Consider the following 27234-nt stretch of genomic DNA (forward strand, 5'->3'; position numbering starts at 1 on the left):
TCCTTGAGTTTTCTCCATCACATTCATTACTACCTAATACACTGTTTACTTAATTTATATTGTTTATTATTTATCGCTACTAGAGTCCCGAGAGAGCAGAGATTTTTTATTTGTTCCGTTTGGTGCTGTATCCTCAGGGCCAAGAACAGTGCCAGCATACAGAAGTTACTCAAACGGTTATTTGTTGAATGAATAAAATGAGAAATTCTCAATTTGCTGCTAGAATGTCTTCAAAACTCAACACCTGCTAATCTTCTTAGGGCTCAGCATCTTAGCTATTAGAAGCATCAAGTCAGAATTTAGTAACAGTGAACTGAAGTGTTTAGCTTTCATCTCGTTTTATGATTATTTTTTATTTAAGATACTGGGTCTCTACGTGTTTTAAGTTTAAAAAGTAACTTTCTTCCAAGAAAAACGTTAAGAAATTATATGGGACTAGAAAAGAGACACGGTAAAATTAGTGTAAGTGGTACTGAACGAATTTTAGGAACTCTTAGGGTAGGTCTGCCAGAGAAAATGCAGCACACCAGTTAAATTTTAACTGTAGATAAGTAGTAATTTTTTTTTTCTAGTGTATGTCCCCAGTACTGCGTAGGACATACACTAAAACAGTATTCGTTATCTGAAATCCTATTTTAAATGAGCACACCCCCACCCCCACTAAATCTGGTAACCCTATCTTAGGCGAACAAAGAAATTACACCCTGCTTCTTGTCGCATCCATTTCTATCAGAACAAGCTGGTAGAATTCTTGTCCTATCTACAAACTCCGTGGCAGTGAAAGAGTACTGAGGCCTGACATCCTAAAAATCAAAGAAGCAAAGGCCTCTCTAGGAGGGGAAAGGCCCCGTGGCATCAGACTGCGGGTAAGGGGGGTCTGGGCCCAGCTCCCTTGCTCAGCTTCTCAGGCTAGCAGCCACTTTCCGGCCCTTACCAATATTTCCTTCGATGGAGAGCCTTCGAGGCCCGCATTCCGCGTGCAAGCCCCTGGAGGGGCACACGCCACGGACTGCGCTCCGAACCATGGAGCTGGAAGGTGCTCGCAACAGCCTTCGAAAGAGCCGGCCCGCAGTCATTCCACCCACCACTTGCGCAGCTACCACTTCCGCCGCGAGCATTTCCGCCCTCGGTACAGCCGTTCCAGCGCTCGGGCGCGCCTATGACGTCAGGAGATCGCCGGGCAAGAAGTGGTAGAGCAGACTGGGGGTGGGGCCAAAGGGGCGGCTCTGTTCTCGCGAAGTTTGTGCAGGAGCGAAGCTAGGTGGAAAGACCTCCGGTGCCGGGTGGGGTGCTGGAGAATTAGTAATTGCATCTGGCGGCTTAGCTGCTCGGTGTTTGCCGAACAGGTAACGTGGTAAAAGAGACATAAACTCACCAATCTCATCACCTTTGTATTTTGTGTAACTTTACGATAAGTCATAGCTAAAGACAAATCAAAGTAACTGTAATTGCAAACGAGGCTTTCCCAGGTGTCTGTTGTCTGCCTTTTATTCGAATATGGGTAGCAACTGGACTATTTCGAGTAGGAAAATGACACAATCTGTACACAAATTACACAATGTAATTTGTGTACACAATGTACACAAATTAACTTTCCCGCTCACCATGACGAGCAATACAATGTTGGCACATTATCGAATTAATCAAATTAGTTCGGTACATTCCACCTCCCAGTCTGTCTTTTTGAATGAATAAATAAGCGTTCGCCCGGTCGATTTGTATAGTAGCCCAAAATCCCATTAGGCTGAAGTGGGTGGAGGCTCAGGGTCTGAGTGGAACTCGTTTAAAACGGATAGATTGGGACGCCTGGGTGGCTCAGTTGGTTAAGCAGCTGCCTTCGGCTCAGGTCATGATCCCAGGGTCCTGGGATCGAGTCCCACATCGGGCTCCTTGCCCTCCGCAGGGAGCCTGCTTCTCCCTCTGACTCTGCCTGCCACTCTGTCTGCCTGTGCTCGCTCTCGCTCACTCTCTCTCTCTGACAAATAAATAAATAAAATCTATAAAAAAAAAAAAAAAAAAAAAAAAAAAAAAAAAATAAAACGGATAGATTAGGTTCTGTGGGCGTGAACAACGGCGGGGGTGAGGAGCCGGGCTGGCTTGGGGCGGTGGGGATTCCGAATGGGATTTGTCTCTAAGGCTGAGCAGAACCCGGGTAGAGACTCGCAGCTGTTTAAAACTGGAGTCCTGCGGTGGGTGGAGAGCTGTGCTCAGAGGAGAGGCTGGGACGGTTCTGAACTGTTGCCCCCAGGTGAGGCTCTGACTAGCTTTGTCCTGCCACACCCCATTGTCGTAATGACCTCAGAACCAACGCTTGATGAAATGTCAGAGGGTATTTCCACCTCCCACCGCTGAAACCAGAGGAGTCAAAGCAAGAGTCCAACAGTTAAACCGGCCTTCAGGCAGCACTCTTAGAGGTGGGAGGTTTTAGGAAACCGGGAGGTAATCGCAAGGGGTTGGGGAGGGGTCCGTGGCTGGGACACCAGTCTTGCATAAAAAGTACAAGACTTTCTTATTCTTCTTCTTTTTTTTTTTTTTTAAATATTTATTTATTTATTTATTTATTTGACAGAGAAAGTTCACAAGTAGGCAGAGAGGCAGGCAGAGAGAGGAGGAAGCAGGCTCCCTGCTGAGCAGAGAGCCCGATGCGGGACTCGATTCCAGGACCCTGAGATCATGACCCAAGCCGGAGGCAGCGGCCCAACCCACTGAGCCACCCAGGCGCCCCAAGACTTTCTTCTTATACTGATGTTTATATGGGATGGTTGAAATGATGTTCATATATTAAACACATTTTAAAAATATGTTATATGTTATAGATTTATTTAGGATAACCTGGATGGAGCACCAATGGATAGTGGAACAGTTAAAATCTGTCCCATCCTCTGCTCCCACTGTCACAGCCACCTCCATGTCAAAATACTGCCTACATTTCTTATTATGTAAACTTGGAAAATATTCATCCAAAAAAGTTTGAGAAAGGCTCTTGGCACTGGGAAAGCCTCTCTGCCTTTTCTGCCATCAGGGACATTTAAGGAGTAGTTAAGGGTGTGGGCTCCTGAGAGCTGGCAATGAGGGTTCAGAAATACAACCCACAAGCAGCACTAACCTCCTGTCACACAGCTACCATCCAATGTGCTTTCCATAATCAGTAATGGCTGCCTTCAGCTTGACACTAGGTTCCCGGAACATTACTGCTGTTTATCTTAAATTGACTCTCTGGTGTACTTCCTCTCTCCTCAGACCACTGTAATGCACCCATGTCCTCCTCACTATCAGCATATGACCTGACTTCCAATGATGACTTCAAGGGCAGCATTTCTTTCTTTCTTTCTTTCTTTTTTTTTTTTTTTTTTAAGATTTTATTTATTTACTTAGAGAGAGAGAGAGAATGAGAGGGGGAGAAGCAGACTCCCAGTGGAGCTGGGAGCCCGATGTGGGACTCCATCCCGGGACTCCAAGATCATGACCTGAGCCAAAGGCAGTCACTTAACAAACTGAGCCACCCAGGTGTGCCAAGGACAGCACTTCTTGAAGTGGGGCAAGACTGGGTGGGGGCAGGGTGAGGAACAACAGGTCAGCCTCCTCACCTTCCCCCACATGGAGACTCTGATGCATCCCTCTACAGTAGGGATTTGTTAGTGCTCCACATTTCCTCCCATCCTGTGTGCGTGCATGTGTGTGTGTGTGTGTGTGTGTGGCTGCCCTCTGGCCTCCTCCCCATGCTTTCTCTCCCAACAGCCAGTGCCGGCAGCTCTTCTTTGCAAGACTGCCTTTTGGCCTCCTGGAGCCTTTTCTCAGTCCCTGTGGAAAGCCTGGGACTTTACCTTCCCTCAGAGTACACCTTCCCCAATTACTGATAGGCCAGGGCAAAAGCCCAGTTGCATCCAGTCAAGCTTTTACACCAGAGCTGCCTGGGAACCAAGGTAAGCCATCTTCTGTGGAACTCTGTCTGAGAGGTTCCCTGCTGGGCTTCCTCTCCATTCTTGTCCTGCGTCTCCTACTCTGCTCACTGCTTTCCCCAGCAAGCACTTTGTTAAATCACTTGCCTGCATATCCTCACTTCAGGGTCTGCTTTGGGAAAACTGTCTTAGACATAAGTCCACTAGGGAGGTTTTTTGTTTGTTTGTTTGTTTTTTAATATTTTATTTATTTATTTGACAGAGAGAGATCACAAGTAGGCAGAGAAGCAGGCAGAGAGAGAGAGGAGGAAGCAGGCTCCCTGCTGAGCAGAGAGCCGGACGCAGGACTCGATCCCAGGACCCTGAGATCATGACCCGAGCCGAAGGCAGCGGCTTAACCCACTGAGCCACCCAGGTGCCCCACTAGGGAGTTTTGTAAAACATGCTTCTCCAGCCCTCCTCGGAGGGCAAGTGCAGGGATGGCAGAAGAAGCTTGTTTTGATGTTGAGGTCTGTGTACTTCCACTGTTTCCAAATAGATGTGTCTGGGAAGGTTCACAGCCAAGTGGGATCTCCTCAGGAGTATCAAGGATGGGACGTGAGTAGGTAGAGATAGTGAAGGTACACCAAGCAAAAGTGGGAATCTAGTTCTGCTATTAACTAGCTGGGTTGAACACATTAACTCATAAACTAGCTATAAAATGTGAATGGTACTAGTACCTGCTAATAGGGTTATGGTGAGGAAGTCCATGGAAAGCTCTTAACCTAGGGCCTTGCATAGTATAAGCACTCAACCAATGCTATTATTATTACCCTTGTTCTTTTTTAAAAATTTATTTATTTGACAGAGAGAGATCACAAGTGGGCAGAGAGGCATGGAAAAGAGAGAGGGGGAAGCAAGTTCCCCACTGAGCAGAGAGCCCGATGTGGGGCTCGATCCCAGGATCCTGAGATCATGACCTGAGCCAAAGGCAGAGGCTTTAACCCACTGAGCCACCCAGGTGCCCCTACCCTTTGTTTTCTTGTCGTACTTTATGGGTGCTTCTATTTCACCTCAAATCATTGTCGTATATGTGCCCCCCCTTTTATGCAATGATACTTTGATGGGCAGGAATCATCTTTGCTGGATGCATAAGTCCCATGTGGCCTTACCCAGTAATAACAGATGCCCAAAATTCAGTAAATACTTGTGACATTTTAACAGAATTGACTAAGGGAAGGGAGTGGGGAACAAATAACAAGAGAGAAAGAGACCGAGAGAGAGAAGGAGGAGGAGGAGGAGGAGGAGAGGAAGAAGGGGAAAAGGAGAACAAGAACAAGATGGGGCGGGGAGAAGAAAAAGAAGAGGGAGGAGGAGAGGAGGTAAAGAAAAAAATTGTTCCTAAGGCTGCTGCTCCTTTCTTGGTTAGTTTTGAGGCAAAATACAGCCTAATCCTCAATAACAAAGGGCCTCATAGAGATCTCAATCCCATTATGACCTTCCACCACCCAAATTCAAGCATTGTGCTTGAATCACTCTTATGTCACAGGCTATAAACCTTGTGTTTCCCCTTCCGGTCCTGTTCTGTGTGTTGCCCTTGAGTACAAGGACTTCCACCTCTGAAAGTTCTTGTTTCTTTACCTGCCACCAAGCATCATCTAGCCCTCATTCTTACTCATGTTCAAGGAAAGGGAAACAAGGTTAATACAGTAAGAGTATTAGCTTTAGAGTCAGACACACTTGGATTTTAATCTTGGTTCTCTGGTCTTTATAGCAAGTTCTTAAGTTCTCTCTGAGCCTAAGTTTCCTCATCTGTAATATGGGAATACATGCATCTCACAGGAGCACTGTGTGGATGAGTAATAAGGTGTGAAAAGCGTTCAGCACTGTGTGAAAGTCCAGAGTGGGGGAAAACAAAAGCCCCACACGAGAAGTAAGGCTTTGCAGGTTTTAATGTTTCATGACGGATAACAGAGCAGTCTCCAGGGGAACCCCAGAGAGTCTGTTCTGACTTTAGAAGCACTTCCTGTGGACAATGGAGGGCCCTGCCTCATCATACTCAGGCTTGCTGATCCACATCTGCTGAAAGGTGGAGAGAGAAGCCAGGATGGAGCCTCCAATCCAGACCGAGTACTTCCGCTCTGGGGGAGCGATAATCTGCAAAGAATAAATGTGGTGAATCACGATTAGAGCCCAAGGGAATAGGGAACTGGTCCAGGAGATCCTTTCATCACAGTGCGGGGCTGCCCCAGATAAGGACCTCCTCCCCGGTCAGAAACAAACAGGGTAAAACCTTGGGGTAGATTAGATTGTTGTTCAAATCTTTATTCCAGCCCTCAGTCCTCCCCCCCCCCCCATGGGAAGGGCACACTGTTTTGCCTTGTGACTTTGGGGCTGGGCTTGTATTTGCTTTGAGGGATGGGATGTTGGCAGACAGGACACAAACAGGAACTTGAAATGTGCCTCAGGCAGGAAGCTGTGCTTCTGCCTTGATGAGAAGGGCTTCCCTTAAGAGGCTGCCGACCCTTCAGCCTGGGCCCTGGCAGGAGAGCTCTGGACCTGACCCGAGCTGGCCAGCCCGGCAGAGTTGCCAAAGCAGGCCTGACTTAGACCGCTCACTCCCAGCTGATCTGTAGTTGCACATGGGATAAACTTGATAAACGTGATAAATTATGGTTATGTCCCTTAGATTTCACAGTTCCTTGCTCTTCGGCAATAGATGACCAAGACAAACATGGACAGGGACAGCACCTCTCTGTTCTCGCCTGGAGTTCGGCTGTGTGAGCAGCTGTGGCAGAGCTTCTGCCAATCCTGAGTCACCCGGAGCACTCAGACCCTGTCTTGAACCTCATCTGTTGATAGCCACTGGTAGCTAACAAGTTCTCAAGTTCAGAGACACATGGTGCATCCCTGCCACTGGGAGTCCCGAGCTTAGCTTCTAGAAATTGGTTGCCAGTTAGACAACTTTGAACACCACCTACATGTGGATCCAGAAGGACAGCCACTAAAGGGTCAAAGAATCCAGGGCAAGAAGAAAACGGGACATGGAACTGATTGTTTTTTGTCTTCTTAGACCCTCTCTACATCCTTCCTAAGTTGGCGAAGATCATGGATTTGCTGAAGAAGAGCTGTGAGAAGTTATCTTATTATTCAATCAGACAAAGACACTCCGTTGCTCTTTGGACTGATACCTCAAGGACCAGTACAGTCACATTATTGCTGTGTGGCTCGGGCTGTGAGAAGAGTCCTGGGCTGGGGTCCTCCGTCTCAGTGCCAACTCACCTCACCTCTCTTCTTCCATATCCTCGACATCTGTCTCATCTCCCCAGTTCCTCTACACAAATCTGGCTGTCCCATTTGGCTGGGCTGTTCGTACCTGCACGCACACACACCCTGGGGTACCTCTGCTCGGTCTAATTTCCCCTGCCTTGAGTGCCCTTTCCTCTCCTCCTGTCTTTTTTTTTTTTTTAAGTTCTGATTTTTTAAAAAATATTTTATTTATTTGACAGAGATTACAAGTAGGCAGAGAGACAGGCAGAGAGAGAGGAGGAAGCAGGCTCCCTGCTAAGCTGAGAGCCCAATGCAGGGCTCGATCCCAGGACCCTAGGATGACGCCCTGAGCCGAAGGCAGGGGCTTTAAATCCACTGAGCCACCCAGGTGCCCCACCCCCGCCACATCTTATTTACATTGCTCTCTCAGCGATCACGTCTCCTGATTAGATTCTAAACCTTGAAGTTTGAAGGCTCAAGACTTGAAGGCTGGCACGTGCTGTTCAGCTCAGGGCAGTGGGTCACAGATTGGGATATGCATGGAAATGCATAAGTGTGTTATCGGTGTAGGTGATGGGGGCGCCCTGGATCTGGTGAGCCAGAATCTGGGGGTGAGGTGGGATGTAGTCAATGGTCCTGGTAAAAAGCCCCTGCCTTGGGCCTGGCGCCATGTCCCCAGTGTGGCAAGCTTCAGGAAGCGTGGCTGCCCCAGTGGCTCCCCGTGAGAAGGGCCCACAGGCTCCCACCCGTTTTCTGGTAACTGGCTCTGCTTGCCTTTGCTGAGCACCATCCGCTAGGCAGGGGAAGCCCTGGGGCAGCCTTCCTTTGTGAAAAAGTTTCTTAGAATACACTCAGATGTAGCGAACTCCCAGAGACCAACTTTACTGTGAGACTTTGTAACTCTCAACCTATTTGTTATCTCTATTCAATTCCCAACTCCTTTTCTAAACCTGCTAGCTGCAAAGTTCCTAGAAGCCCTAAAAAGCTCTGTATGGCGCCTGGGTGGCTCGGTTGGGCTTCTGCCTTCAGCTCGGGTCATGATCTCAGGGTCCTGGGATCAAGCCCCACACTGGGCTCCCTGCTCAATGGGGAGCCTGCTTCTCCCTCTGTCTCTGCCAGCTGTTCCACCTGCTTGTGTGCTCTCTCTCTCTCTGTCAAATGAATGAATAAGATCTTTAAAAAAAAAAAAAAAAGCTCTGTATGGTTGCTTGGGGACCAGAGGCTGGAGAGAAGCTGAAGACAGGAGGGCCCCTATTCTGATGTTCTGACGGGGCTTGTGCGATGAGTCGCCTTGGTGAGTAGCGGCGCGGGGAGGACGGGAGCCAAGAGGACACAACAGATCACAGGTTGCCCAGGAATCAAGTGATGTCACTGTGAGTCTGAACCAGAAGCCTGCCCCATGCCAAACTTTTATCTCTGGAACTTTCACCCTCCTCTGGAGGAACACGCACATCCCTTTTAAAGTCTAAAGACAATGTAGCGTTGCTTCCTTCTTTTTCTCCTCCCTTTCCCTCCTCTTGATTGCATCCTCAGCCCCTCAATATTCTCTTCCTCCCAAATTCTCTCACCCCTTGTCATAGGACATCATAGGGTTACATTTGAGATTCCATGATCTACATGTCCCCATTTCATCAGTGCCTGAGGAACATAATCCCTTGAGATGGAATCTGTCCCAGACCAGGAGAATGCTAAGCCCAGGAGGCCACCGATCTACGGGCCAGGCAGACTGACTTGGAACATCTCCCAGGCAGGCAAGTCTTTATCCCAAGGACTGAGTGGAGGGATCTGGGGGGCAGGACCCACCTTGATCTTCATGGTGCTGGGGGCCAGGGCTGTGATCTCCTTCTGCATCCTGTCAGCAATGCCAGGGTACATGGTAGTACCCCCTGAGAGGACATTGTTGGCATATAAGTCCTTGCGGATGTCAATGTCACACTTCATGATGGAATTATAGGTGGTTTCATGAATCCCGGCGGACTCCATGCCTACACAGGTCGTAGTAAGAGTCAGCACCCGTCAATTCATAAATACCCACACCTCCAGCTCCTCAAGGGATCCTTCTGTTGTTGCAACTACCTTAGCTCAGACCCTTAATCACCTCCCAGACAGCTCACAGAATCAGACCTCCAGCTGGCCTTTGGTTCCTCCTATTCCAATTGATCTTTCACATTGATCAGCTGAGGCATATTTCTAAGGGAACACTTTCACTGAGTCATCTTTTTTCAAGTTTTATTGAGTTATAATTCACATATCATAATATTCACCCTTCCAAAGTCCAGTAGTTTTTAGTTGATTCATGGACTGTGCAACCATCGCTAAAATCTAATTTTAGAACATCTTTAACACCCCAAAGAGAAACTCCATACCCTTTGGTAGACACTGTGATCTTCCCCTTCACCCCTCCCCCAGTCCTAGGGGACCACTAATTTATTTTCTCTTGCTATAGACTAGTCTGTTTTGGACATTTCATATAAATGGAATCCTATGATATGTAGTCTTTTGCATCTAGTGCCTATCACTTAACGGCGTGTCCATGTTCACACTGCAACCCATGTTTTCAAGGTGCATCTATGTTAGAGTGTGTGTTGGTGCTTTAATCTCTTTTATTGTCAAAAAATGTTCCATTGCATGGGTATACCTATCATGTCATCTTTGACAGCCCCCCCTTATCTACAGGTTACATCTAGCTACCTTAGCTTGCTGCTGAGGCCTTCCACAGTGGAAGGCCTGTAGGCCAAACTAGTTCATGCCCACCTTTGGCCTCCCCCACCTCTAGTCTTTCCTCCATGTGACATAATTTCACACTGAGGTTAGAGGAATCTCCCTAAAATACATACCTAACCTGGCTACAGGGCTGCTTCACAGCTTTCAGGGATCTCATCGCTGGTATGATTAGCCACTACGCTCTTGGTGTGGTCCAGCAACTCTCTGCACACACACACACACACACACACACTTCTCTCATCGTGTCCCAAGTAGAATATGACCTTGCACACCTCCACGTCTTCACATGAACCCTTCCATCTGCCTTGGATGCCATTTGCCACCCCTGTACTCCTTCTGCCCCCAGATACCATCGAATGATACTCATTCTTTAAGATTCTGCTCAAAGGTTCGCCTTCCCTAAGAAGACTTTACTGATCTCTTAGGCTTATATCATTTTGTTCAGCTGCTATGTGCTACTGCTGTCTGTTAACATTTGTTTACAGGCACGACTCTTCCCACACAGTCCTCAAGAGCGTAGTTGTCCTTGTACTAAATAGTCTTGTACTTAGTCCTTGTTGCGGCCCCATCTAGTTGGCACTAAACATCATTTCCACTTTATAGATGAGAAAACTGAGGTTTGAAGAAAGTAACACGTCCAAGGTAACAGGCTTTGAAGGGGCAGAATCAGGACCTAAGACCAGGTCTCACCCCAAACCCGTCCTGCTTACCGCTATGGGTTTTGGCCCCGGTGACGTCAATCCAAGAAGAGTTTTGTGTATTAGCCTTATTCTTAGTTTTATGCTATATTCCCTATTCTGCTTTTCTTTTATTTTGATTTCCCTATCCTTTTATTTAAAATTAGATTTTATCGGGGCACCAGCCTGGCTCAGTCAGTACAGCATATGACACTTGATCTTGGGGTTGTGAGTTCAAGCCCCATATTGGATGTGGAGCTTACTTAAAAAAAATAATAAAATCTTAAAAATAAATAAATAAAAGTTAGATTTTATCTGGTTACATTGTGGATGTGTTTGGGCCCTTTCTGGAAAAATATGGGCTATGTATGAACTATAAACAAAGTGTGCGTGACTCCTGGTGTTTTTCCCACTCCTCCACCTCACCCCCTCCACTCCCAGTTAGCAGGGACAGAGGGCAGCACCTCACCAATGAAAGAAGGCTGGAAGAGGGTCTCGGGGCAGCGGAAGCGCTCGTTGCCAATGGTGATGACCTGCCCATCTGGCAGCTCATAGCTCTTCTCCAGGGAGGAAGAGGAGGCTGCCGTGGCCATCTCGTTCTCGAAGTCCAGGGCCACATAGCACAGCTTCTCCTTGATGTCTCGCACGATTTCTCGCTCGGCTAGAAAAAGAAGAAATGACAGAAAGTAGATCCTCTGTTCTGTTAGTTGGTCCTACTTTGATCTCCATGAAAAACTCTCCTTCTACTTTGGACTTATTTTTAGGACAAATGTTAATTTTTCATTGCTCTTCCTAAAGTGCAAGTCCAAAATCTTGATTCCTAGGCAAAACTTCGCATGGGCTTTTCTCCTTGCTGTCTTTACTCTGCCCTGACAAAGCTACGGGCCTTCCTGAGGGCGTTACAGGACACAGTACTGTACCTCCTACAGACGTAGGAGGATTTGTTGTGATCTTACAGAATCTAGGAAAGCTCCTGCCTAAAGTCTCCTCTTGCCTGGGCTGGGCACTGAGCCATGACAACTTCTTAGAAATTCAGACCTTATTTATTCCATGTGTCCTCAGAGAAACCATAAATTCCCTTCAGTAACAAAATGCATTATCAGATTTTTACTATCATTCAACCCCGTAAAAACCAGAGATAGCAGGTCCCTGGGGAAGGAAGGAATGCTGTGAAAGGGCACATAAGGAGGCCTTGTCCCCATCCCAAGACCATATCAGTTGGGAATCTTCTGCCATAAATAAGGCCGCCTTGACTATCTGTCTTGTCCAGAGGCCCAGTTCCAGCCTAGAATCCTCCCCATCTATCTTTAGAGAATTTGAGGATGGGGGCCACAGACTTTTCATCAGAGAACGTTTGGTCCCAGATCAGATTTGGTTTGAGCTCAAGTCAAAATCAGGAAAGGGGCTGGATACCTGTGGTCACAAAGGAATAGCCTCTCTCTGTGAGGATCTTCATGAGGTAGTCAGTGAGGTCACGGCCAGCCAGGTCAAGGCGCATGATGGCATGGGGCAGTGCATAGCCCTCATAGATGGGAACATTGTGGGTGACACCATCCCCGGAATCCAGCACGATGCCTATGGAGAGATAGGACCTATGAAAACTTCTTGCCTTTCGTCTTTCTGGGACCAGTCACCAAATGGTCTTCAACTACCATATTTTTCTCCAGCAGCTGAGAAAATTCACCCACCATAAGGATCATCAGTAATATTTTTTGTGTACTTCATTTATTCTCCCAAATGAGACTGTAGCCTTCTGGAAGGCAAGTAAAATATCTTCCCTTCTTGTATTCCTTAAAACACTTTCACAGTACTGGGGCGCCTGGGTGGCTCAAGTGGTTAAGCAACTGCCTTCAGCTCAGATCATGATCCTGGAGTCCTGAGATCGAGTCCCGCATCAGGCTCTCTGCTGACCCTTCCCTTTTCAAGCTCTCTCTCTCTCTCATTCTCTCTCTAAAATAAACAAAATCTTAAAAAAAAAAAAAAACCACTTTCACTGTACTGCATATCTGTCAATGTGCATCTTAGTTGCCGACTCTTTAAGGGAGACTGGATAATTTGCATATCATTCTGGCATTAAACTAACCCATATGCACATGCATGGAGAATGTTAGATCTGGAAGGGACTATAAAAACCAGCTGATGTGAAAAAAAAATTAACATTCCCTACTGATGAAACTCAATAAACCATGGAGGAAAAGGAGCTTTTCAATATGATAATAAATCTCTCTCATTCCAAAAGCCATATCGTAACTGATGGAGAAACAGTATAATATTATTATTGCTTTATTATTTAATATTGTCCGAGATGTTCTAGCCAAAGCAATATGACAGAAAATAGAAAAAGAGATATTATCAAAAGGAAACAGGATTGTCATTGTTTGCAGATAATGAGGCTGTATACCTGGAAGACCCAAGAGAACCAAGTGAGACATGATTAGCACAATAAGATGGTTCAGTAAGGGCCAGAAGCAAAATAAATACCCAGGGATCAGGAGCTTACACTTGTACAAGGGCGTTGATCAGAGCATATTTTGCAATAAAAAATAAAAACCGGAGATGATCATAAAGTCCGGCAGTAAAGAAATGGTAAAACAAACGAGTAAGCTATAGAACCATCACACATTCCCCATCACTGTCCTTGTCATCAGCAGTGAAATTATCTTTTGTGTTTGCCCTGCTCACCCTACTAGACCGTTGGCTCTGTGATGGCAGGGCTGTCTTCCTTGTTGGTGTGCAGCCATGGGCTGGTGTAGTCTTTGCCCCATGGTAGGGAATAATGGACAAATACCTGATGAATGAATGAATGGACGAACAAATAATGAATACTTGAATGAATGAATGTTGAGCTATGTTCATGGAAGCCGTCAAATCCCCATTAGAAATTGCTTTTTTTTAAAAAATATTTTATTTATTTATTTGACAGACAGAGATCGCAAGTAGGCAGAGAGGCAGACAGAGAGAAAGAAGGAGAGAAGCAGGCTCCCCGCTGAGCAGAGAACCCAATGCAGGGCTCAATCCCAAGACCCTGAGATCATGACCTGAGCCAAAGGCAGAGGCTCAACCCACTGAGCCACCCAGGCACCCCCCCAATTAGAAATTGCTTTATCTTGAAGTTCCCTCTGTTTCCCTGAACACCTTTCCATACAAAGGGCACACAGATAGCCACATCACAAGTTCATGAGCAGGAATATTCCAGTATTCTTGGAATAAGCTCGGGGACTGACTGCTGTGAGGAAAACAGCCCCTGCTGGATATACTGGTCATGCTTGGTTCATATAAATCCTTGCCAGCTCTACCGGGTAGACCTGAATGCATTCCTTTCTGTTACCCCTATGCAGGGTTTTCCCTGGACTTTGGCTGTCCCTTTGATTCTCCTGAGCAGGAAGCTCTGCAGGAGCCCAGCTTTCCCTTCTGCCCCCCAGAGTCAGGAAGGGATGGGATTACAGGCTGCTCACCTGTTGTACGGCCAGAGGCATAGAGAGAGAGCACAGCTTGGATGGCGACGTACATGGCAGGAACATTGAAGGTCTCAAACATGATCTGAAAGAACAATGCGGATATAGGGTGATCTGGCAGAAATCACAGAGCCTCTTGGCCCACAGGATGGTTTTAACCTTATTAAAGGCAAGAGGGCTGTGTCTATTTACCCCACTCCCGCCTCCCACGGGGCCTGGTATAGGCCACGTACACAGCATGTCTTCAGAACTTGTCGTCCTGATGCATGGAAGGGAGAAGGGATCCATGCTACATTCTTGTGTTCATGTTTAAGACTCTCTGGCCTCTTACCTGGGTCATCTTCTCCCTGTTGGCTTTGGGATTTAGGGGGGCCTCTGTCAGCAGGGTGGGGTGTTCCTCGGGTGCTACCCGCAGCTCATTGTAGAAGGAGTGGTGCCAGATCTGGTTGAGACAAAAGTCAAATGAGCCAAGGAGATTCCTAGAAAACTCTAACTGGCATGCTCATGGTGGGGGAGATGACACCTTGTTCATAGCATGGGCTGGGTTCTAGAGAGGAGACCTCTTCACCTCTGGAGAGGAATCCTGGTAATTTCTGCTTGACTTTTAGAGATTATGTTCCTTTCCAACAGGGGCCCAGACAGGACTCAGGCCTGGGGCCAATATACTTAGCATACGGATTATTTCCATTTGAACTTCCCCCTCTTCTGTCTCTTCCCACCTTCTGCCCCTGGGGGTGGGGGCCAGGCCAATTGCATCTCTCAGTATTCCTTGTATCCCGGCTTTTGGCTATGTCTGGATGATGCAAGACACCAGCAAGAGGATGGGAAGTGGGAGAGATGTCCGGGTGTTTCTCCAACCAACGGTGTGGTCCTCCACGAGCCCCACCCCTATTGGACTGCCCCTGTCCCAGCTCCAGTGACACTGCCCCACTCCCATCCTTCAGGCTTACAGGTGTAAGAGTGTTCCTCTGTTCTGACTACATGGGTGCCTCAACTCCCCTTTCTGGTTCCATAACTCTGCTCACACCTCTCTAAGTAGTCCTTTCTTAATTCAGGACAGCTGCTGAGTGTGTGCTCTCTCCTGCTGGGAACCTGACAGCTATGCTTGAACCGTCCCCTGTGAGACTGGCCAGGCTGGGGCTTTAGGGCAGCGTTTCCCAACCGCAGCACTTTGACATTTTCAGTTGGGTAATTCAGCGATATGGGGGGCTGACCTGTGCATTCCAGGAAGTTTGGCATTCCTGGCCTCCACCCACGAGATGCCAGCAGCACCTCTCCAGCAATGACAAGCAATAATGTCTCCAGACATTGCCAGATGCCCCCCAGGAGGCAAAATTGCTCCTGTTGAGAATCACTGTTTTAGAGGAAGTAATTTCTTCCCACTGCGTCCAGTGATTCAAGACGACCCAACAGGATTCTGTATTTCAGAAGGGTTTAGCCAAGTGGCAGGGACATAGGGCTCTGATTTCCTCAGAGGCGGGGCTCAGGGCCATCCGCTTCCATTGTACTCATATAATTGTGGGCTCCTGGCTTTGGGCTAGGATGGTGGTAACTGTGGGGAGAGCAGGTAGGAATCAGATATGGCTTCTTGATCTTGGTTTCAAAGTCTGGAGGGGAGAAAGACACCCAAGATGATAACAAACACAGCTTTCATCTATTGTGTTTTTCTTTCAAGCACATAGTATAATTAATACATATATATGTATATTTTTAGAGTATACAAAATATATGTGTGTATATTTAAATATTTATAATATATATATGAAATATATAAATATATTAATCTACTTATATAAATATAAATATATTATCTATAGATATATATTTATAATAGATATTTAACACATACACACACACACACACACACACATATATATATATATATATATATATTTTTTTTTTTTTTAGAGAGAGAGAGTGCACACACATATGAGCACTTGAGGTGGGGTAAGGGGCACATGGAGGGAAAGAATCTTAAGCAGGCTCCACACCCAGCATGGAGCCCCAGGCAGAGCTCGATCTCATGACCCTGAGATCTTGACCTGAGATCCTGACCTGATTGGAGATCAAGAATCAGATGCTTAACCACCTGAGCCACCCAGGTGCACCAGGCACATGATATATTTTCAGGAATTTCTTTAAAGGGTTCACCCATGGGGCACATGGGTGGTTCAGTCCATCAGGCTCTAGTCATGACCCCAGAGTCCTGGAATCGAGCCCCACATCCAGCTCCCAGCTCTGCTGGGGGAGGGGTGTCTGCTTCTCCCTCTGCCCCTCCCCCAGCTCATGTTTTCTCACTCTCTCTCTCTTTATCTCAAATAAGTAAATAAGATCTTTAAAATAGGGCGCCTGGGTGGCTCAGTGGGTTGGGCCGCTGCCTTCGGCTCGGGTCATGATCTCAGGGTCCTGGGATCGAGTCCCGCATCGGGCTCTCTGCTCAGCAGGGAGCCTGCTTCCCTCTCTCTCTCTGCCTGCCTCTCCGACTACTTGTGGTTTCTCTCTGTTAAATAAATAAAATCTTTAAAAAAAAAAAAAAAAAAGATCTTTAAAATAAATAAAACATATTTTAAAAAATGAAGAGTTCACACATTGTTACTACTATGCTAAAACATATACTAAAGTATTTTGTCTATTATATTTTGGAATCAGACACTGTTAGGTCCATACAAGAAATATATGCTATTTATCGGGACGCCTGGGTGGCTCAGTTGGTTGGATGACTGCCTTCAGCTCAGGTCATGATCCTGGAGTCCCGGGATCGAGTCCCACATCAGGCTTCCAGCTCCACGGGGAGTCTGCTTCTCTCTCTGACCTTCTCCTTGCTCATGCTCTCTCTCACTATCTCTCTCTCAAATAAATAAATAAAAAATCTTTAAAAAAAAAAAAAAAAGAAATATATGCTATTTATTGAGCATGAAGTATGTTGCATGCCCTGGGATTATACTGAGTACCTAATTCAATTTCCAAAGTAACCTAATGAAAAAAGTTTTTCTTTTCTCTGTACAAATGAGGAAACTGAGGGTCGGAAGGAAGGACTCACTCCCAGGTCTCCCTGCCACTGACTCTGGGGTCTTTGCTCTTAGCCATGCCATGGTGCAAAACGAAAGCTATGGTGTCTTTTCTATTTATCTCACACCCAGAGTGCCTGGGTCTGGGATTTAGAGAATGGCAGGGTGCATTACAGATTTCACGGCAGCATTCTTTACTTCTGGTCACAGTCTGTTCGATGAGCACTCTAGTACGCTTCAAAAGGCACTCCTTGCCAAAATAGGGATTCTCAGACAAATGTCAGAAGAATTTAGGAAAAGAATATTAGAAGGACTCTATTCACATTCCACACACGTGATTTTGTGGATCACAAACTGCCATTTAAAAATTGCCCCCCCCCACTTCTATGTTTTCTTGCACACACACACACACACGCTTCCAGAAAACCCTAGAGAGTCCTACTTAGAATTTTCATTAGAGAATCAGCATAACGACCCAGCATGGATGCACCTACCTGAGGTCACCACCGGGAAAATGAAAGGGAGAGAAGCTGTTTGTGCCTGTAAGAGGCGGCCAAGGCATCAGGGCCTCCTCTGGGGGGAGCTGCTTGAGAGGCTGAAGCTGGACACTGGGTGGGATAGGCCCTCAGATGCCAGACAGGGGGTTAGGGACCTACTGTCCTTAATGAGGAGCTACTGAAGATTCCCGAGGAGGCGAGTGACACAATCCGTGTTTAGAAAGACAAGCTTTGCGGCAGCATAAAGAAATCACCGGTCTGTAAGGCGGAAGACAAATCAGGACACCACTGAAACTGCCCAGTGAGAGCGGGTTGGCAGCCCCACAGAGAGTGGCCATGAGGATGGACAGGAAGGAAAGAAGGACACGAGAAACATTTTAGAGGCAGCCGACAGGGCAGAGACCTGTGGGAGATGAGGGTCACAATGATGCATTATCACACTAAAAGGGGGACCGCCAATACCTTCTCCATGTCGTCCCAGTTGGTGATGATGCCGTGCTCGATGGGGTACTTGAGCGTTAGGATCCCTCGCTTGCTCTGAGCCTCATCCCCGACGTAGCTGTCTTTCTGGCCCATTCCCACCATGACACCCTGCAGTGCAAGAGACGGGGGAGAAGGGAGTTAGCTGAGAGCTCTACTTCAGGGGCCCCAGGCCCCAGGAGGGGTCTCTGAAGAAGGACACGCATAGGACAGATATCTGATTTCCCTGGAGACAAAACAGAAAGAGACAAGAGTCAGGCAGACATCCATGACCATGGAGGCAGTGAGGAGAGAAGGTGATGTGCTCCAACACTTGCACTTTTAAGTCTCCAAATCTTGGCTCCTGCACCGCCCCCTCCCGTATGTGGAGATCCTCATGCTCACTTATCCTTTTCTACCAAGCCTGTCCTTCCTCAGTCCCTCCACTCAGATTTAATCTCTCCCTCCTTTGCGCTACCCCTGGTGAAGTCTTTTGTCTCTATGCTAGCCTGTGATCTCAAGTTAGCTCACAGAGTATACATTTCTTAAAGGCAAGGGTCTTGTTTACTTGCATGTATTTTTAAAAAATTTCTTCCAAACCTACTAATCCTGCAGACCTGAGGCAGACAGAACACCATCTCTGCATCCCTGGAATGTTTTGCACTTGGTCCTGGGTATTGCTATTTGAAAAGTCTTGTTCTGTTAATTAGAAGAGGGTCTCCCAACCCCAACACACACACACCCATACAACACACACATACACACACACAGAGAGCTCAGTCCAGTGTCCACTCTGCGGCACTTTTTCCTAGTGGCTCAGTGCCTCGGCTCCAGATGAGCACATACCTGGTGGCGAGGGCGCCCCACAATAGAGGGGAAGACAGCCCGGGGGGCATCGTCTCCTGCGAAGCCAGCCTTGCACAAGCCAGAGCCATTGTCACACACGAGCGCAGTGGTCTCCTCTTCACACATGGTGAGTGTGGCCAAGTGAACCAGTGACTGGAGCACCTTAGGAGCAGGAGGGGAAGAGAAGTAGTCAGCCACTTGTCAGAATCATGTTGGAGACAGGATTCTTGGTTTTGGAGCTTTAGTCCACCTCCAGCCAGGGCCCAGTTCCACGACGAACAGGTGGACTTCTTCCCTCAACCCTGTTGATCTGGGCTGCATTTTGTCCCTCACCCCCCAACTCCCCAAATTCATACGTTAACATCTTAACCCCCAGTATGTCAGAGTGTGACTGTATTTGGCAGTAGGGTCTTTAGAGAGGTAATTAAGGTAAAATGACCTCATTAATCTAACATGACTGGTGTTCAATATGACTAATCTAGTAAGATGGATAAGTTTATCGGACCAACCCTGCCAATGCCTTGAACTCAGACTTTCTAATTCCCAGAACTATGAAAAAATAAATGTGTATGTGTAAAGATGCTCGGCCTCATTAGTGCTCAGGGAAGCACAAGTGAGATAAGACCATTTTCATCCATCGTATGGTTAAGATTCAATAGGTGTTGGCAAAGGTGAGGGAAACTGGAACTCTGACTCGAGAAACACATAAACTTATACTTTGGAACTATTCAAAGGTCCAAATTATGGGATTCTACACTGAAGTCAAGAGAAGAGCCAGGTCGATCTATAGGGATTAAAGTGGGTAGTTTTCTAAACCATTCTACTCAGCGAGCAAGCCTCAGAGTATAATGTTTTATGTTATAAAACAATCTAGTGAGTTCTTTTTAATTTTTTGAAAGATTGCTTTTATTTATTTGACAGAGAAAGAGAGAGAGAGAGTCCACAAAAAAAGGGTGGGGGTGGGAGAAGCAGGCTCCCTGCCGAACAAGGAGCCCGATGTGGAACTCGATCCCACCACCCTAGGATCATGACCTGAGCCCAAGGCACACGGGTAACTAACTGAGCCACCCAGACTGCTCTACATTGAATTTCTTTCAAAGAACGAAACAATGTTGTTTTTTTCATCATTTTCTTTTTGTGGATATGAACTCATAGCAAAAAGTTCTGAAAAACGAAGTCTCTGACAGAGCATCCTGATTACCTCTGGAGGAGGCAGGGACCCAGGAGAGGAGGTGCTGGCTTATAGCTGTGATGTTTTCATTTTTTCCCAAGGACACTCTATTCGCATATCGTTTATAATAAAAATCGACAATATAGCATGCCATTAAGGGACAAACGATGCAGTGGTTCTAGTGAAATTCTCAGTCCTAAGGGCTGAAGTGCCTCAGGGAGGAAGCCCCTCAGAGAGAGGGTTCCGGCCAGGAAGCACCGCCCCTGCCTCTCCCCCTGGAGAACACGGAAGCTTCCCAGCCTGGGGAGTCCCCAGCGGGGGGTGCGGTGGGCGGGGGTGGGAGTGGGAAAGGCACCAGCCTAGGGCTCAGGGAGGCCAACTTTCAGCAGTCCAGAGGAGGGGGAAGGTGACCCCTGTGGAGGACGGCCCGTGGGAGCTTCATTCAGAATATCTGACCACAGGTGGGAAGGAGATAAGTGCTACAGAGACCTGTGACCCTGGCCCCTCCGTGGCCTCAGGTTGAAGGTGGACAAAGTGAAGCGGAGCCAGAGCCACAGACCTGTGAATATGAGGTCAGAAAGGCTAAGTCGAGGTTGAGCAGAAGCTTCATAACACAACTTTAAAGCTGAAAGGGAGCTCTCCCTGATATGCTCCCCAGTGATTCCTCAGTGTGCCCGACACCATGTCTGGCACAGACTGGGCTCTTAAATCTTTGTCATCAAAATGAACGAATGAATCTTTGTCATCAAAATCAATCAGTGGATGTACCGGAGAAGGACATGCAGAAGAAAAGAAAGAAGGGGCAATCAAGGTCTGCAACGAGGTGGAGACTAAAGGAAAGCACCCTTACCTCGCTGCTTACAACAGTATCATTTCTGGTCTGAGCAGTTTCTGGATGGCAGAGATGATCCGTAACTTCCCACCATGTTAGAGAAGTGGAAGATGAAGAACCATCAGAAGACGAAAGGTGGGCAAAGTTTGTTCCAATGTTCAAAACGGGAAAGAAAGTGGATTTCCAAAACCTCAGATACTCTTGAATGCAAGGTAGGCAGGTTTCCAGAAGGCACTGCTAGAGAACGTGTTATTGAAGAAGCAGTGATTTCTCGGGGCGCCTGGGTGGCTCAGTGGGTCAAAGCCTCTGCCTTCGGCTCAGGTCATGATCTCAGGGTCCTGGGATGGAGCCCCGCATTGGGCTCCCTACTCGGCAGGGAGCCTGCTTCCTCCTCTCATTCTCTCTCTCTCTCTCTCTCTGCCTGCCTCTCTGCCTGCTCATGATCTCTCTCTGTCAAATAAATAAATTAAAAATCTTATATTAAAAAAAAGAAGCCGTGATTTCTTATAATCAGTAAAGGTTTACCAATAACAAATGTTGGCAGACTAACAGCCTTCCCTTTTCTTCCCAGGACCACTGTGGGCTGGAAATGCAGAAGGTGGGAGACATTGAGCTTAACTTGATCTTGGCATCGGACAAGGTCTCCTGTGATATCTGTATTGACAAAGCCACATGGTCTGAACAATCAATCAGTTAGGCATATTTACAGCTGCCTGAGTTACTGTCACTGAAAGGTGTTAATTTAACGGACCATCATCAACCTGGAGGCCACGATATCCCTCAGGGGTTCGCTCTTGGTCCTTTGTCACACATTTTTATAAAGGTATTGCATGAGAATACGGAGCACAGGCCCATCAAGTTTCCAGAGCTGGAAGAGGGTGTAATATTAAATATGTCACATGGTAGAATCAAAACCCAAGAAGATCTCAAGAAACAGAGACATGAACCAAATCAAATAATATGAAATTCAATATTTCACTGAGTAAGTATGAGTTTCTGCATGTGAGTCTAAATGAGCAAACTGTGATCGCTCTTGCTCAGCCTCCGTGAGCAGGACCTGGGGTCCTGTGGATGGTAAGCAGTACTTTGTTGACCAGCACCTCTGGCTGGAATACTATAACCGGTTCTTGGGGCCACCCTTGCTGGCAAAGGTGTGGGAGGTGTGTTTGCCTTCACGAGTGTCAAACTGTACTGCTTTTCAGAAGGGGAACTCAAGAAAACTTATCCAAAGTCTTAAAAATGTACATATCTCTTTTAACTCCACAAAGGCACTTTCAGGAATTCGTCCTTGGGGACCACTCACGGGTGGGTGCAGAGATTTGGCTAAGAGCTGATTTATCACAGCTTAAAAGAACAAAAATCAGAAGCATAATACATTGGTTTGTAAAATAACTGCCAGAAACCCTCATGCAATGGAGAGAGCAGAATATTTAATGGAACAGAAAAGGTGCAAGGTGCATTGCTAGGGGAAACATAGCAGAATATTCCATGGTTCCATTTTTGGTAAAAATGATTTTTAATTTTGAAAAATGTGGACCTCTTCATATAGATTATCTATTTAATCTTCACAAAAAACCCCAAGGGAAGATATTTTTATTTCTATTTTGCAGATTTGGAAACCAAGTCTCAGAGAAGTAGAACTTGGCCCAAGTTCTCTTCGCCAGGAAGAGGCAGGGCTGGCATCAACCAGGACGGGTTCCAAAGCCTGAAGCTTACACCTTCCTCACCACCTTAGGCTGTCCTAACTTCTCCATGTTTGGTGCTTTTGCTTCTGCCTCTCTGTCTCTCTAGAGCTGTTGGCAGCAAAAGCCCTAAACAAAAGGGTCTGTGTTCATTTCTCTCTCTGAGCCTCTGCACCCCTCCTATGCCAGGACTAAGTCTGTGTTTTATGTGGATAGTCTGTGATTTATGTTTATTATAGCCCCTGAACCTAACTCAGTTAGCACAGAGTAGGTGCTCCGTAAAGGCTGGGTGACGATCCCACCACTTGAACAGCCCCTCCCAGACCTCTGCCCCTGGGCTCCCTGTGCCCCCATAGTCCAGTCTCATGACAGCTCACGATATGGACCTGATGTAGAATCACCTGAAGACGGTTTTCTTTCTCTTCACAAGCTGCTCAGCAAACAGCTGTGCTTCTCTGCTCTAGAGAGAAGAGTCCACCGTGGGAAGAAAACAACCCCAAAATCTAGAAGGTGGCCAAGATGCAAGGCTGCACCTCCATGACTGTCTCTCTCGAGGTTCCCCTCAGCATCTCTCTGGTGTGGTTTATAATTCAAGCCTGCCTGGCTTTTCAATGAACCTTTTGTCTCTCCCTGAGGTCCCCTCACACAGAGAGTGTTGGACTTTCCCAAGCAGAGCAGTGGCTGAGAGAAGACACGAAAGCAACTTAAAGCTGTCAAGTCAACGATGTGGTTCTGCAGCACTTTAGGTGGATTTAAATCCGCTTTTTTGAAGTCAGAACCAAATGAGAAGTGAGAAAGGTGAAGGCAGGGTGCGGCTGCTGGCCTGGAGTGGGGCCTCCATGGGGCCCCAGGCTGCCCAGGAAAAAGGCATTTACTGTGGAACCAAGCTCTCCTGGAATGTCCCTGCCAGGAGAAATTCTAGACCTTCCTCAGCTGCTTGCTGGTAATCTGTGGCTGGGCTCGAGCATGTCAGCTGAACCAGGGCCAAAGTCACTGTGGTTTCCTGGGGTCACAACCACTTTCTGCTCTGAGAAAGTCAATCAAATTGTTCTGGCTCTTTCAACACGTACTACATCTGGTCTTCACTGAGGACTTCACAAAGTTACAAACATGGCCCCACCCCTGCCCCTCAAGGTGGCCAAAACCCAAAGACATAATGGGTGCAAAGAATTTGTTCACTCACTCATCTCCCCGGCCACCCTCAGGCAAGTATGAGGGCAGAGATGTTAGTCCCCCAATCTGTCACTCTGAAGGAGATAAGATCTGACTTAGAGTTCCCTCCAATTCCCCTTTCCTTGACCTTCTCCTCTCTCAAGACACCTCCTTCCCATGGCCCTGTCCCTGGTCTTCCGCTCTGGACTTCAGTTTCCTCAGCTATAAAATGGAAAGGATAACCTCTGTCTCCTGGGATGATGGAGCAAATGGAGTAATGGAAGTAAAGTGGAAATTCTCTATAAATTGTAAATCAGGGCCGGCAAACTCACACTGATTTTTGTGTGTCCCACCAGCTAATAATGATTTTGACATTTTTCTCTTTTCTTACATTTTTGTTATTTTTTAAAGTAACCTCCATCCCCAATATTGGGGTTGAACTCGTGAACCCAAGATCAAGAGTCATGTGCTCCACTGACTCAGCCAGCCAGATCCCCCTTCACATTTTCCAAAGGTTGCAAAAAAAGCCAAAGGATAATATTTTAGGACCCAAGAAAACTACATGAAATTCAAATTTCAATGCCTATAAATAAAGTTTTATTGGAACACAGCCACACCTGTTCAGGTACATACTGACTGCGGCTGTTCTGCCTATGAAGACAGCCCTGAGCAGTTGCCACAGAAACCTTTAGACTTGCAAAGCCTAAAATACAATACTTTCTATCTGGCTCTCCTCAGAAGATGTATGCCAACCCCTGCTGTAAAGGTCTGGGAAAAAAAAAAAAAAAAGGTTCCTATGATCTCTCTCTTACCCCTCTCCATCAGAACTTGCTCCCAGAATGAAGTCTGTCATATTGGAAGGAGCTGAACCACCCACTTCACAAATCAATGATTATTGAAGGGATGATAATTTATGCTGGCTTCCAAAGACATTTTCACTTCAGTGCAAAGTTTAAGCCCTAAGAGGAAGGCCTCTAAGACGGTGAGACTTCAAACAATAGTTGGAGAAATATTTTGCAGTGAGGGCTTTGAATGACATTAAGCAGCCGCCTATAACAATCCGCATACACACAGATATCCACACAATTAGAGAGCTTGGCACAGAGAAATAATTTAACGAAAAACACTCCTGTGGCAGAAAAACTGTAGCAGCATCTCTAATCAACTTTATGCTATCTTGACCTGGTTGACAGGCAATTAATTAAATGAAAAATGACTTCTGTTTCGTAGTATTTCTGATCATCAGGAATCTGGGCATGTTCTTTTACTTGGGCCTCTCACTCGCTCTCCCGGCTCCGCTCCAGTCCAGACCCCTCCTCTTGAGCTCCAGACCCTGAGGACCAACTGCCTGCGGGGTACCTGCCCCGCAGACCCCGTGGCACCTTCACTCCACCTACAGGTACTTCGACTACTTCGTCGCTCAGCCCCAGCCTCGCCCTGGAATCCCGCCTCAGAGAATCGCACCGCCTCCCTGGAGGCCACGCCCAACACCCCATTCCTCCCACCTTCCCCCGACCTCCCTCCCAACCAATCCTCAGGTTCTTATTTCTACCTCGGCACCACCGCAGGCCGGGCGCTCTGGACCCTCAGTGCGCTGCGGTAGGGCTCTAGCCCCTTCCGGTCTCCTCACAAATGCCAGAGCAGACCCTTCGAAGGGCAGGTCTCTCGCGGTCACCCTCCTGTGGTCCCCCATTGTTTAATCCCTTAGAATATGAAGTCCTCATAATCCGGCCCTGCCTGCCTCTCTGACCTTAGTTCTCCATGCTTCCTGCCATGACATCTAAATTCGGTGGAACTGAGACACTTAAACAGTCCAAAGACTATGCTTCCCTGACACCGAGACTAGTCCTACTTCAGGACCCAGCTCAGGTACCCCTTCCTCCAAGAAGCCTTCCCTGATAACTCCTGGGCTAGGTGAAGGCTCCTCTTGGGCTGTCTTTATGTTTGTTCATCTTTCCCAGTGATGGCAGAAGCCTCTCCATTGTCCCTAAGGAATAGGAACAGTGCCTGGCACATAGTAAGTACTCAATAATGTTGCTGGAATGAGCAAAGAAAGGGAAGGAGGAAAGAACTCTAGCCTCACATCATGATGTCATATTGCCCATTTGCTGTCCCAGACCTGTCCACTGCTCATTGCAATTTCTCCAGTGCCCATCCCTCTCCACCAGAGGAAGTTCCATCTCTTTTTGACTCTAAGGGCTAACCTCAAAGTCTAAACTCGTTCAGATAGTAAAAGCAAGTGCTTACAGCCTCCCTGTATGTACAAAGTGTGGTTCCAGACCTGCAGCCTCAGCATCACCTGGGAACTTATTAGGAATGGAGATTACCCAGCCCCACTCCAGCCTACTGAAATCAGAATCTGGGCTGGAGGGTAGGACAGGCCATGTTTTAACAAGCCTTCCAGGTGCTTAAAGTTTGAGCACTCAGGGCCAGGCCCTGAGGGTACTGAGCTGAGCACCCTTTAAACGTATTATCTCATTTAATCCCCACAGCAGTGCTGCTGAGTAGATGTTATTACTAGTACTCCCATTGTACAAGAGAGAAAACCGAGGTCACTCAGTAACTTGGGCAGCTGGGCAGTCTGACTCCAAGGCCTCCACCACTGCACCAAGGTGCTTCAACCCTAAACAGATGTTAGCAGACTCTGGTCACCAGAGTGGAAATAGCCCCTGGTCTCATTTCCCTCTTAATTATATTTGTGTGTGTTTGTGGGGGACAGGAGCAGTGGATGATGGCTTTGGCGGGTGGTCTCACAGTTGCCTGTGAGACTTTTGGGCAACACTCAACTTCTCTAGGCTTCATTGCCTTCAGAATGAATTAGATGGCTCTCAGATTTGTTCATTTGTTCCTGCCAGAGCTAACAGAGCTTGATGCCACAGGATACTTGCCTCTGCCCCAGCCCTGACTTCCCACATCCCCCAGTGACCCTGGAGCCTTCAGGGATTGAGAAAATTCTCCATTCATCTCAGCCAAGTATGGAGCAGAGGACAGTGAGACTCACAGGGGACTGAAGAAAATACACACCTATTCCCAACACAGACATCTCACAGACACTGGGACCATTGTTGGCTTTGATTTAAAAACCCTGTGAAGAAGCTGTTCCCCCCCACCCACCGAAGTCTCTGCTCCCCTAAAACAGCCTCTCAGATATCCAGAGTCATGACAAAGGACACGAGCGTATAGCTCTGCACTGGCCCAGGCGAGCAGGGTGAGTAGGGACCACTGGTGTTATATCCTGCCTGCAAACCTGATCAAAGGGCTGTCCAGGAAGCCCTGTGACCAGAAATGCCTTTTCCTGGAAGGCAGCAGCGTGCTTGGAGGCACCACTGCCCACAGAGTGCCTTCATGTGTGATCTGGGCCCGCGTCACGGAAGCCAGGCCAATCTGGAGGCGCCTCCCGCACCCAGGGGGCCAGGCGGCATTGGAAAGGAAGGGCTGGTCTGAGGCTGTGCAGTACTCACCGAGTGGACGAGAGGTCCTTCTCCCAGTGACTGAGGGCTGCTGTGTCTTTGGCATAAATACCGGAGCAATATAAAACCCCAGAGGCGGATCTTCTTTAAACAGAGTCCCTAAAAAGGCCAGC

The 27234-nt window shown here is 47.3% G+C and overlaps 2 protein-coding genes across 4 annotated transcripts in view; both read right to left on the reverse strand.

Annotated features, from left to right (window-relative positions):
* The window catches only part of DGUOK (deoxyguanosine kinase), a 28460-nt gene extending 27300 nt beyond the window's left edge, over positions 1-1160 (reverse strand). Inside the window, exon 1 of one of the 3 annotated variants that reach the window (XM_059405817.1) lies at positions 935-1160. In XM_059405817.1, coding sequence (XP_059261800.1) covers positions 935-1118 — 184 coding nt within the window. In that variant the 5' untranslated portion in view covers positions 1119-1160. The remainder of the gene's footprint in view (positions 1-934) is intronic. The other 2 variants (XM_059405820.1, XM_059405818.1) reach the window with 2 other exon arrangements.
* Positions 1161-5812: 4652 nt separating this feature from the next.
* Positions 5813-27174, reverse strand: ACTG2 (actin gamma 2, smooth muscle). The gene is made up of 9 exons (XM_059405823.1): positions 27113-27174; positions 18815-18976; positions 17972-18100; positions 14336-14446; positions 14005-14089; positions 11963-12124; positions 11019-11210; positions 8952-9133; positions 5813-6035 (listed from the first exon to the last, which is right to left on the reverse strand). The coding sequence occupies exons 2-9, from the start codon at positions 18938-18940 to the stop codon at positions 5892-5894; spliced, it is 1131 nt and encodes a 376-aa protein (XP_059261806.1). The 5' UTR covers positions 18941-18976; positions 27113-27174; the 3' UTR covers positions 5813-5891.
* Between the last annotated feature and the right edge of the window lie 60 nt (positions 27175-27234).

This window comes from Mustela nigripes, chromosome 7 (assembly GCF_022355385.1).
Source record: "Mustela nigripes isolate SB6536 chromosome 7, MUSNIG.SB6536, whole genome shotgun sequence".
Classification (NCBI taxonomy): Eukaryota; Metazoa; Chordata; class Mammalia; order Carnivora; family Mustelidae; genus Mustela; species Mustela nigripes.

What these genes read in the sequence shown, in the direction of transcription:
- ACTG2 (XM_059405823.1), bottom strand. Translation starts at nt 18,940, where the DNA reads ATGTGTGAAGAGGAGACCACTGCGCTCGTGTGTGACAATGGCTCTGGC. An exon ending in ACAGGGAGAAGATGACCCAG is followed by an intron (nt 14,090 to 14,335) that starts GTAAGAGGCCAG and finishes TTGTTCTTTCAG; the next exon opens with ATCATGTTTGAGACCTTCAA. An exon ending in CTATTCCTTTGTGACCACAG is followed by an intron (nt 11,211 to 11,962) that starts GTATCCAGCCCC and finishes TTCTTTTTCTAG; the next exon opens with CCGAGCGAGAAATCGTGCGA.